The sequence below is a fragment of the Mauremys reevesii genome, linkage group 11 (assembly GCF_016161935.1).
Source record: "Mauremys reevesii isolate NIE-2019 linkage group 11, ASM1616193v1, whole genome shotgun sequence".
Taxonomy (NCBI): Eukaryota; Metazoa; Chordata; order Testudines; family Geoemydidae; genus Mauremys; species Mauremys reevesii.
This window is the reverse complement of record NC_052633.1, coordinates 22,712,075-22,725,110: the sequence shown is the minus strand read 5'-3', so window position 1 is coordinate 22,725,110 and position 13,036 is coordinate 22,712,075. Positions and strand designations below refer to the sequence as shown.

General features: G+C 46.1%; 1 protein-coding gene across 2 annotated transcripts in view; it reads right to left on the bottom strand.

Annotated features, from left to right (window-relative positions):
- The window catches only part of BOLL (boule homolog, RNA binding protein), an 84,759-nt gene extending 82,833 nt beyond the window's left edge, over positions 1–1,926 (bottom strand). Inside the window, exons 1-2 of one of the 2 annotated variants that reach the window (XM_039495386.1) lie at positions 1,874–1,926; positions 675–789 (exon numbers count right to left, since the gene is read on the bottom strand). In XM_039495386.1, coding sequence (XP_039351320.1) covers positions 675–692 — 18 coding nt within the window. In that variant the 5' untranslated portion in view covers positions 693–789; positions 1,874–1,926. Of the gene's footprint in view, positions 1–674; positions 798–1,873 lie in introns of those variants that run through there. The other variant, XM_039495385.1, reaches the window with a different exon arrangement.
- Between the last annotated feature and the right edge of the window lie 11,110 nt (positions 1,927–13,036).

Below are 13,036 nucleotides of genomic sequence, written 5' to 3'. Positions count from 1 at the left end.
CCAACTTCCTTCCTGCCCCTTTACTGAGGAAAAGAAATAGAACACTGGAGCGCCCCACAACCAGTAAAGTGTCTCAGGCCTCAGCAAGACCCCGAGGCCTGAATCTCCTCACGCCAGCTTCCCCCCGTCCTCAGTGAAAACGGCACCTGCGACAGAACAGCCCCGCCCTCACTGTCAAGTAGGTATCCACCCAGCGGGGGGGGGAGGGGGGATAAACGCCTCGTGCTAAAACGGGAGCGAGGCGAGAGAAGCACGTGCCGGGGAGGGGCGAACGGCTCGCTCGAGCGGTGGGAGGTGGAATGAGCTCGCGCCGGGAAGGAGCGAACGGCTCGCTCGAGCGGTGGGCGGGGCTGGCCCTCCCTGCTGGTTTTGGCGGGAAAGCCGTGCCCGGCCTAGGGAGCAGTTGCCTCGCTCCCCGCCCCCGGCTATTTAATGGGGGGGGGGAGGACACACCCTTTCACCCGAGTGTCTGAGCCCTTTCGCCCCAGAGCCCCGCGCCTCCAACACTCGCTGCCGTACGTCACACCCACAGGGAAGTCACTCACAGCACCAGTCGCAGGCCCTGAGGCACATTCCCCCGGGAGCCACCCCACTCCGAACCTCCCAGTGGAGCTGGGGGCGGCGTCCCCTGTGGCTCCGCTTATCTCCTGGGTGGCCGGGTCCCAGCTACTCACCGCGTTGTCGGGCTCCATCTCCCGCCTCACACCGGCCTCAAAGTCCCTGCAGCACGTTTCCCGCACGCAGCTCCCTCCGCACGCCGCGGCAGCTCCGAGCCCGACGCGCTCCTGGCTGTAAACCCACACAGAGCCGAAGGAGTCACATCGGGGCGGGCGGGCCCGGAAAACGCAGTGTGGGGCGGAGGGGGGAGTCTTCTCCCTGCCTAACGCACGGGTAGGGGGCAGCACTGAGGTACAGTCGGGGCAGGGATTGATGTTAGGCATTGTCCGCGGCAGCAGGGAAAAATCGAAGCGGGCGGGCAATTTTCTCTACCACACAACTACCTGACCTCCATTCCCCATGCGCCCCACAGAACTACCTCACTCCCTTCCCCTTCAGGGGCCTCACACAGCTCCCATGGGCCCCACACAGCTACCTTGCCCCATTGTTGTGTGGGGCTGATAGGGGGAACAGCATAAGGCAGCATTTCCCCAGGGCTCCAGCACAGCTACCCTCCCACAGTCCCTCCAATGGATCCCACAGAGCTGTCCTCCTTCATTCTCCACCCTATGGGCCCCACACAGATACTGCTTCATCCCTGTGTGCCCCCTAACATTTCTCCCCATGCGTCCCACGTATCTAACCTCCCAAGCACTATTAAACTCCCATCCCTTATCAGGACCCTGCAACCCCAACAGATATCACCTCCAAACCCTCACTGAGTTCCACTCAGTTATCTCCCCATATCCCATCTGCCACCTGCTTCAGCCCATTCAGTCATCTTCTATCTCCCCTGAAGCCCATTCAGTTACTGCTCCTCCTTCCATCTTCCGCAAAACACATTCTACCTGCTAACCCCCTCCCCATTCTCCCTGCTACTCCCTTCAGCACACTTCTTTATCACTTCCAATCTCCCCCTGCAGTTCACTGTAATCATCTCTTCCCTGCAACTTGGGCAGTTTTCACTTCCCACCCCAGTAAAAGAGCTCTTTCATTGAGTTATCAGAGATCAGTGTTTAGGGCCCGGGCCATGCCTGGAAAGTGGAACTCCTCCCTCTGCCACCATCCCTTGCACCTGCTGGTGCTGTCACTCACCCTGAGAGTTCAGCCTGCTGCTCTGGGACAGGCACGTACAACTCCTAAGCACCACACAAAAAACCTTTTACAGCTCCTTAGACACCCTAAAGCACTGGGAGTGGGCGGGCTGCTTACTCACCTCCAGGGGTGAGTTACTAGACCCTGGGGCGCCACCAGTAGCAGCAGCTGGGTAGGGGTTGGTTTCTGACTTCCAGGCCTGGAGCAGCAGGAGAAAGCAGCACAAAGCTGCTGGCTGCTGGCTGTTCCTCCATTCCCTGTGTGCTTCTGAGTTTCTGACACTCGCACACATTCCTTCTCCCCCTCCCCCTCAGTGAGTATCATTTCACCAACAAACCCTCATTACACACACTTGCAAAACACTGATCACAGGCTGGCTGGCACACAAACATACAAGAATAGTACCAGGGATGGGTGGTGTAAGTATTGCAAATTGGAGCTCAGGGAAGACTCTGTGAATGAGCTAGATTCCTCATTGAAACGCCTAGCAAAAGTCCCCACACAATCCCAAGAAGGGGAGAGATTGTCAGACATACATCAAAGTCCTCTTCCATCCTCATTACCTGAGGACACGTAACACACAAAAATTCTGCCAATTGCATTTTCCATTCATAGAGGGAGAAAGACTTAACACACAAGCTCAGGGCCAATTCGAACAGTTTTGGTGGGGCTCCGGCAGGGATGACTTAAAAAAAAATGTAGAAAAACACATGGGGCTTGTACTCACCGGGCGGTGCTCCGACTCTTCGGTGGCACTTCGGCGGTGGGTCCCTCAGTGCCGCTGAAGACCTGGAGCGAGTGAAGAACCCATCGCCGAAGTGCCGCTGAAGACCTGGAGCACCGCCAGGTGAGTAAAAATGAAAAAGGCTCCTCTAGTCAGGGAAGGGATTCTCACTGCGCGTAGGGCCCTCTTAGGCGCGGGGCCCGATTCGGGGGAATTGGTGGAATAGGCCTAAAGCCGGCCCTGCACAAGCTGAGAGAGAAACTGTAACACACATCACTCCCCAGAGGGAGAGACTGAAGTAAAATCCCTCATTCTCAAAAGCTGACCCATAATTTGCTACTGATGGGAGCTAATGGACATTGCAGTGTAGACAAGGCTCAGGCACTTTGTCATTAGAAAGGCGTGGAAGGGTGTCTATAGTTAAGCTGGAGAAGCTTTCTGTTTTAGAGCTGATTTTTCAAAGTGCTTTAACATACACAGACAAATTGCCTTGAAAATTGCTGAGGCACATCAAGAGCTGGGTAGAGTTAGTGATGCAAATTTGGAGTCTTTGGTCCAGAGGGTTGGGAGATAGAGTTCACCCTTTTTGCTCAGAGCTGAGAAAAAATATATGTTCAGGATTCACATGAAACTGACATCAGTGGACATCCCCTGATTTCACCTAGTAAACACCACCAAGAACCAGCTGTACAATACAATATTTCAAAAGCTATTACACTTACATTCTAGTTGCACACACAGAACCAGACTGACCTGAAAATGCTCTGCCGAGAGAGAGACTTGGATAAGATAGTGGTGCAAATCTGAGATCACTTAGTCAAAGGATTTACAAGATACAGTCCCATCAAAATTAGCTGATCTCTTAGTATGGTTCAAAGCTGCTGGAATGCAGAATGAGCTGTGAGGCTTGAGACCCATGGTGGTTTTAAGGACATTTTAACACAACAGTTGAGAATCCTGGACCAATTTTCAAGGATTTTCTCTCCTCCCTTTGGCAATGGTCTCTCTCTCTCTCTCTCTCTCTCTCTCTCTCAATTGGGCCAAATCTGTTCTCATGCCTTCGCAGTTTATAGAGTTCACAGGAGCAATCCTACATGCCAGATAAGCAAGAACAATTCTGTGTGAAAGTTTTTCCACAATGAATCAAATCACCACATTTCACACACAGCACATGCACACTCTCAACAGACACTGCTAGCTAACAGATTCCAGACTCTTGTGGATTAGACACACGCTGCACCCATAATGGGATCTGTATGGACAAAGGCATCTAGAAGAATTTGAGTTACTGTCAGGGGCGGCTCCAGGCCCCAGCACACCAAAGGTGTGCTTGGGGCGGCAAGCCGCGGGGGGTGCTCTGCCGGTGCCGCAAGGGCAGCAGGCAGGCTGCCTCCGGCGGCTTGCCTGAGGAGGGTCCGTTGGTCCCGCGGCTTCGGTGGACCTCCCGCAGGCAAAGCCGTGGGACCAGCGGACCATCCGCAGGCAAACCGCCGGAGGCAGCCTACCTGCCGTGCTTGGGGCAGCAAAATCCCTAGAGCCGCCCCTGGTTACTGTAAGGAAATTGACCTTTCTATATGTTCCCTGATTGGTAGTACCTCTGACTGAAATACAAATCTTTAATACAAAGCAAACAGTTTGCATTTATAAAAAGTAACTCTAGTGAGGCCTTTCGGACTATTATGTCATCACTTCCACTTTCAATCCACAGTCACCGTTGTTCTTCCAGTTTCTCCAAATCTTCACATGGATCTTCACTGCAGGCCACTATCTTAAAATTAAAAAAATAAATAAATAACCTTGAAATATTTCAGTTATCCACATTCACACAAAGTAAACTTCTGTCAATCAGTGTTTGTGTGTATATATATATATATATATATATATATAAATAACCCCCATCATGATTTGTTATTTGGGATTGAACCTTTTAACTCCATTAGCTAATGGTAGTAGCTGGCATAGCCTATATGTGGAACTGGACCAGCCCCGCTTGAGTTACTTGCCCATTCAGTTACTGCTTGCTCAGACTACAAACAATGGTTCCATTTAGTGTCAATTATCATGATATTTTTTGTGATGTAGATACCTACACTGGGAGGTGAGCTGAAATGTACTCATTTGACACAAGCCACCAAATAACTTGCCAATGATTATTTGGTCATCATCAACCAGATTCTAGCTAGTGACTTAAAAATAAAAGGATGTGTGGCATATAAACAAGCACCTGCGCATTTATCTCTAAATTGCTTTTTGATTAATTGATTATATAGCATTTCCACATTTCTTTCAGCTCTGAGGAGGCGGGGCACTACTTTTATTGAGATAACTACAGTGCTTCTTCATTAGCCAGTTGTAGGAGGACCATATTTCCCTATGCTGAATACGGGACACCTGGTAAAATTACTTGTATTCAAGCCAATTCAACAGCAATCCATCGGAACTATGCAGTACAAATGTTAAAATTAACATCAAGTTGACTGAGCCCCTGTTAAAAAGAAATACTGTGTAGTTGGACTCTTTTCATTTACCTTCTTATCTTTAAGGCTTTAGGGTTCACATGGGGAGAGGTGACACACACACACTCCTGTACACCACTCTCACACAGGGGAGTTGACTGACCGACCAGACCCTCCCTGCCCAGCACTCTCCCAACCCTCCCTGCCCAGCACTCTCCACTCTCTGGGCTGGGACAGACCCACCTCTCCTAGTACCTGACACCATATCCTCCTGAGGCAACATGTGGGGGGCATGCAAAGTCACATCCTCCCCAGATTTATGCCAGGGTTCATACCAGAATATGGCCAGCAGCAGCCTTTCTGCTCTGTTCAGGAGGGAAGGGATGGGAGCTGCATCCAGCTGGAGTGGGGCAGGGGGTTAGGAATGACCTGGCTTGTGTCTTTGCAGAGGTCATCTCTTCCTCACTCCTCCCCCACCATGTGCTCCCCTGTGGCTGGAAGCAGCTTGTCCCTTCCTGCCTTCACAGTGTCAAAAAGCAGCTAACACCTCTGGGCTGCTGCTGGTCACCAACGTAACCCAGCCGCCTCCTGTCCCCTGGCTACAGTGCGGGCAGGAAGGGGTTAAGCCCTAAGGATCTATTGTGCACCAGGGCTCAGGGAACCTGACTGTAGGGGCTTCAGCGAACCCTGCCAGAGAGGTGGCTCAGCAAGGGAGGGTGCCTAGGGGATGGAGCAGCCCTGTGCTCCCTGGGGGCAGGACTCAGGGTGGGAGGGGGGTGGGGCGAAGAGGGTGCTAAGCTAAGTCCCTGCCTGGAGGGCTACTGTGGCACCTGCAGGGTTGGGGCGCAAACAGGCTGGAAATCGCTTCCCCCCTGCCGCTCCAGAGCTTAGCTGAGGGGCAGAGAGGCTTCCCATGTCAGTACTGTGTGGGACTTTGACACATGCAGGGCTTGACTCCTCCTGGCCAGCGCCCCGGGCTGGAGGGTCTTGGGCTTTCCCAGGGAGCCTGCCCAGCCAGAGGCAGTGGGGGAAGGAAGGAGCCTGCCAGCCAGGCTGTTGGTGAGCTGAGTGCTCTGACCAGGGGCTGGTTCTCTGCACAGCGCTGGGAGCAGGACACACCTCGCCGGCGGGGAATATGGAGGAGCAGTGAGGCTGGGGGAGTGAAGGGGCAAAGCAGGGAGAAGACAGTGAGAGGGGGAGCACATAAAGGGCCAATGGGTGGGCAGCAGAGGCGACACGTAACTGGCTGCTGCCTGGTGCCTCCCCACACTCACCAGCCACCGCAGCATGCAGCCAGTGCCGTCCGGAAACGGGACAGGGCTGGGCTGAGGGACCAGCATGGGGAGTGGCCAGCCCCCTGTGCTGCAGTTTTGCCCCGCTACCAGCCTTGCACACCCACCCCATTGTCAGCCACTGGACCTCCCCCCCCACTCACCGCTGGTGGGCAGGAGGCTTGCAAGCAGGGATCCAGCCAGCAGCAGGACCCACAAGTACTGATGGGGGCGGGGAACAGAAAATACGGGCCAATTTGCCCGTTATTAAGAAGAAGTCGGGACACCTGCAGGAGGGCTTAAATACGGGACTGTCCCTTTAAAAACGGGATATCTGCTCACCCTAGCCATTTGCCATAGTAGTATTGTTGCAGTCGTTGTTAGCATGCTGAACTTGGAAATTCAGCAAATGAGATTTGTAGGATTCTGTGTCTTTAGCAAATGATCACGTGAGGGTTAACTCTTAAGGGCTTGTCTACACTTACTGGAGGATTGATGCTGTGGTGATCTAGTGAAGACCTGCTAAATCGCCCGCCGATCACTCTCCCATCGACTCCTGTATCAACCTGATAGAGAAGAGTAAGGGAAGTCGATGGGAGAGCATCTCCCGTTGATGTTGCATAGTATGGACCCCGTGGTAAGTAGATCTTTGATTTGGGTTAAGCTATTCACGTAAGTCAAATTGCGTAGCTTAGTTTTCCCTTTAGTGTAGACAAGGCCTTAGTGGTGAAATTTTTAAACTGGCTGAGAAAATAAAACTACATCATAAGAGTAGCATTAGCAGAACTGATGAAAATTCAGAAGGATTAATGGTTATTTTATAGAGACTTACTGAATTACAATCACTGACCTAATTTTATGAATACCTACCACAAAACCTAATAAGAGCACGTTGTTTCTACATGCTTTCATCTGATATGGCTTTGAACTCTCCAGCTTGGAATATGAAAGGCATATGAAAGACTTGTCTTCCTGTTCTGCCTTACATAGCATTTAAAGAAATCTGAGATATGAAAGATTGTATGGCATATTTTTAACTGCTGGATTTTTTTATGCTAGACCTGATACAGCTATTTCAAAATCTAGTTCTTTGACATCTTACATTTAACACTACAAATCATGATAAAAATAGGACTTTTGAGAACAGATGACCTGTTTTCGATTTTGATAATTTAAAATATTAAATCCTGAAAAGTCAATAAACTTAAAATAAATGGTAAATATTAATAAGTAGAGTTGGTAACATTTTAGTCTCTATTAACTAACTATTAAACCTTATTATACATTAACATGATTTAAATATTGTAACAGTTACTGTGCTGGCTGCCTGGTGTATATTTCCTCCAAAATGAGAAGTAAACGCTGGCCTAGGCATTCATTCTGAGAGGAAGTCAGGAGTGTCTGTTTTTAATTCCTCTCCATCCATCAGCAGGATAGAGTGAGCTCCCTGTGTATTCTCTTACAGAAATAAAAATATATGGTTCTTTGTTGATGGACTTGTGCCTGCAAGGCATTTTTATTTTCCAGGGAGTGGGGGAGGAAGAGCCATGCAGTAAGCAAAGTTAAAGATAGTAGTGAAGAAAATAAGAGAGCTGAGAGATTTGGGAGTGAGTGTACCTTAAGAAAGCCACACCCCATGCTTTGATTCAGTTTCCCATCTGTAAAATGCAGATAATAAAATACTGACCTATCTACCAGGTAGTTGAAAGCATCTTAAGATCCCCATATGTAAATATTAGCATTAATGTATTATTATTAGATAGGGGAGATAGTCTGAATCGGAAAAAGATTTCCGATTTCACATATTCACATTCACAAAAATGTAACTCAGGATGCTACTTAGAGATTGAGTTCTATTAAATGGAAACAGAATAAATGTATGTGGGAAAAATGTTAAAATTTTGGAAAACTACAATACTTTCTCCAATTTTTAAGGGACTTATGCTGTGACTTTCCTTTTGTGACAACTTTGCACTGGTTTTCCTCAATTTGGGGGCTTATCCTGTGTTTGCACACAGAGAAAGGCCATAATTATAAATATGCAAGGAATTTGGAATCTAGCCTTTAAAGGCAATAGTTTTACTCTTTAGCAGCATATTTTGATGGTTATCCATATAGTGCCCCCCCATTATATTTCCTTGTCCAATCTGTGTCCCATTCTCTCTTTCCCTTATTTGTGCTTGTCCTCTTCTGTTTGTCACCTTGTTACTTTTGTGCTTCTTGACGTCCTTTCTCTTTTGCCTCCCATTCATTTTTGTCCCTCTGTTTTTCAACCTTGTGTCCCTCTTTCCTCACTGCCCTCTCTTTTAAAATACTCTGCCCTGTTCCTCCATTCAGACTGCAATCATCAATGAGGAGAGGACTCTACTTCAACTATCTTCTGATGGGTCAGTCCACATTAACCAAACATTCTGCTCAGTGTAGTCTAGTTACTCAGTGGTCTCCTCTCCCATCTTGTTCCTACCTAGCAGCTGTGTTTACTCAACAGATGATGGAAAGGAACAGAAGGTTTCTTGATCTTAATGGTCAGTGCTTAAGGGAGGCTGCTGACTTGCTGATTTTGAAGGCAGACTTCTATAATCTAAGGTGCATTTAGCATCCAAACATTCTGGTTCAGACCACCCCTGGAAACTATGCCAGGATGATAACTGATTTATAATACAAATCTGTCCTGGATTGCCAGAGATTAGATTTAAAATTTCAGAGTTTATAGTACAAGGAAACTATTTTAGATTAATCTTAATTTAAGAATATATATATAGCCTGGCCTACACTAGATATTTAGGTCAGTTTAACTATGTCGGTCAGGGATGTGAAAAATCCATAACCCTGAGCAGTGTATTTAAGATGACCTAAGTCCCCACATAGACAGCACTAGATCAACAGAAGAATTCTTTCGTTGACCAAGCTACCGCCTCTAAGGACTTGTCTACATTACCCGCTGGATCGATGGGCAGTGATCAATCCAGCGGGGGTCGACCTCAGAGCGCTCTCCCATCGACTCTGGTACTCCACCGGAGTGAGAGGCGCCGGCGGAGTCGACGAGGGAGTGTCAGCAGTCAACTCACCGCAGTGAAGACACCGCGGTGAGCAGATCTAAGTACCTTGACTTCGGCTACGTTATTCATGTAGCTGAAGTTGCGTAACTTAGATAGATTCCTCCCCCCATCCCTAGTGTAGACCAGACCTATGCCTCCGTTTGCCAGAAGCTGGGACTAGGTGACAGGGGACTGATCACTTGATGATTACCTGTTCTGTTCATTTCCTCTGGGGCACCTGGCATTGGCCATTGTCGGAAGACAGAATACTAGGCTAGATGGACCCTTGGTCTGACTTAGTATGGCCATCCTTATGTTCTTGTGCATTTGTTTAAGATTCATATAGAGAGAGAGCTGCATATGCTGGCTACATTTATGAGAGAAACCTTGCATAAATTATTGTAGACTTCTGTCATCTTCACTCTCTTGTATTCTATCTTTCTATGTGGTAAAAATTAATGAAAAATGTAAAATAATATAATTGTTTTATGTTTTAGAAATAAAGAAATTATGTGTATATAAACATGGAAATGAAAATAGTAATCATTTCCTTTTTATTTTCCTTTAATCTTTTTTCCTGAAGGCTGCATATAATCACATGCCTTATCTTCCATATTTTGAATTATTTCAAACAGGAGTATCAAATTGTCACTAATTATGCTGAATAGTCTTTTGCTATAATTACACCTCTTATTTACGAGAGCTAACTACCCAACAGAAGTTAAAAAAAAGCTGAAATGAAATGTAGACAGTTGGGAAAAAAACCACATCAGTATCTTTGTATGGACTGTGACCTAAAAGTACTTTCCATGCCAATGTGCTAAAATGAATGCAGAATTTCATGCTGAAGAAGAGAAATTACAACCATGAAATTCCAATTGTAGAGGTGAAAATAGCAGATTTTGCAACCTAAGAACTGGATATCTGGTTTTAGATTTGTGTTTCTCTATTTCAGTATCCGCCTTTAAAATAGCAGTCCAGCAAACACTAAAAATATAATATTAAATGGGCTTTGATCAAATAAACAATAAAAATAGTACCTAGCTCTTATATGGCACTTTTAAGCTATGGATCTCAAAGAGCTTTATAAAGGAGGTCAGTATCATTATCCCCATTTAAATTGTTTCTGTAGTTCCTTATCCATCATTACTGATTACCAAGGACCAGGATTAAAATCATAAGCATTCCCCTTAGCCTCAATCAGGTGGGAGAAGACTGATTTTTTTTAAACTCTGAGAGTTTTTTATGTAACATCAGTGCTTTCCCCCATATTAATCTCTTGGTTAGAATAAAGTTTTGTTAGATCATTTATGTGTGTGTGTGTGTGTGTGTAGGGGTAATAGGAATTTTATTTTTGCCATATTTATAATTCATCTTCTGCTTTTTCCCTGCAGTTTACAGAATGCAGTCTCTAGCTCTGGTTGCAGAAAGCTTTGTAATAGTTTCAGCTGTTATGTAATTTAAACTGGATTTGACCTGACATTCAGCGGTAGTGGCTCACAGGGTATAATAATCTAACACAGATTTTGCCCTACTGTATGTGTCTGGGGTCTTCACAGAACTTTAAAGAGCCTGATATTGTTCTCAAGCTGCACAGAAACCGCTCAATGGATGATCCACATGTAGAGCACACACCAGAATGGGATTGCTGTCATTGGGATTGAGAACTACAGTTCACGTAGAGTGTATATAGTCCTTACACCTCAATCTGTCTAAATTCTGCCAGTGAGTTTGAATGTATGCACAAGACTAATATATGGGGGAGAGGGTGAAATTGCATAAAAATAGGACTTCTCCCAAACATGCAAGTAAGAAGAGGAAAATGGGCATAATAAATTAAACCTACTCAGGGAAGCTGTAATTTTCTGTTTACCCTTGGATTTAGGTGGATTCCCTTAGATTTAGAGAAAGTCTATTCTAGCTTTTTATAGCTAAAATTTCTCCCTTGGTATAGTTCCAGCAGTAGCTATAGAGGGAGTGTTAGTACAGACTGCCCACCAGTATTTTAACTACCATGACAGTCAACCCTACTCAGAAATGATCTAGATAACACAGTGGTAAAAATGCTGACATCTTGTTTAAATTAGCATTCCCACAGTGGCTACCACCAGTGAAACTGCATGAGCAGTGTGACATTTTTGAAAAATAAGTGTAGTTTAGGCAAGACCTTAGCCTTTCTTTTCATCTATTCTAACAATCTCTTCTTCCCCAGGCATTAAAGCAACAAGAGATTTAAAACCAAAGATATTAAATATATTAAATCCTTGCTGGCGATTCTCTTAAATCTCTTTATAATCCCTCCTCTCTTGTACAATTAACACCAGGGGAGTTTAAATTGTTTTGGGGATTTTATGTTCTGATTGCAATTATATGATTTTTTTATTCTGTCCCCAGGATGCCTTCTGTGAGGGATTAGGGAACGTGGGCTCAATGTGCATCTGTGAGAAACAAGTAGGTGTGAACATTTTGTACACATCTTAAAATATATTTCCAATAAAATTCATAAGTGGCTTCCATCTGCCTAAAGACATAGGCTCACACTTGGTTTTAGAAGACATGGCCAGAGTCTGGCCAGCCTCAGTACTGGTTCACAGGTGAGACTGCAAGGAGTTCCCTTCCCGTTGTACTTCTGTGCAGGAGCTTTCCAGAATCCTGATGGAATGCATAGTCCTGACCCTTCCTTGTGCCCTTTGGGCTGCTGGGTGCCTGAAAAGGGGCAGGATATGGTAAGGAAAGGGCCATAGCTTCATTCCCACATCATTGTGTAGCGTAGTTATACTGGGCAGGAGAGGGAATTACGCTGTGCTCTTTTAAAGGATGTTGTACAAGGGAAACGTGTGCACTGACTGAGAGCTCCCAGAAGAAATTCTGTCTGGGCAAAAATCTTTCCTGGGGGCAATGTCTATTATGCATATGCTCTAACATGTCTGTCAGTGCTTAGGGCAGCATGTGGCTTGTGATAAATTTGTCTGCATCTGAATGTATGTGGGCATTAGCAAAACACCTCTGAGAGTTGACAGTGTTGTCAGTCTAGACACAACAGCATCTATCAGTTAATAGGCAGATACTGTGCCCTTAACACACCCACAGAACTCCCTCTGATGTCATCTGTATTCCTGGATATAGCCTACTCTGCTATGGAGCATTCTGATGTCTAGACTTTGTTTAAACATACTAATAAAATCAAATGTTATTGTAGATACTAATGACAAATCTTAAAGTATTAGTGACAAAGTTTAGTGCAATACAGTAGAATCCTCTTTGTTGGGACACCCACTGGTCCATCTTTCATTCCCAATAAGAGAAATTCCTGATTAGCAGAAGACACCATTTAATAGTAATGCTGCTTTCTGGAGATCTGCACAGCCCACAATGGCCCAAATGTTAAAAAAGGTTTTCACCTAAGTGTGTTTGTGGGGACCATGTAGACATATAAATCTCAGTTACTGGATAGACTCATTCAGTGGGAGGGTCACCATTTACACTGGGATAGGGATTGCACTGCTTTTAGATTCATTACTGGGGCAGATGCAAGACACCTGGCATGAAATCCCAAATATATGTAGCTGCCAAGGAAAATGGTGGCTGGTGAGTGCCTTTAAGCGGAATCAGAGTCCACCTGTAAGCAATTAAGGCAAGATCCACGCAGGTATTTAGGTATTTGACATCGCTGGAAGTTAGGAATCTTAATACTTTGGATTTGGGCTTAACTATCCACATAGGTGGTAGTTAGTTAACTTACTAATGAGCACTTGGACCTGATAAAAGGCTACTGGGGGGTGGTTGCAGGAAGGT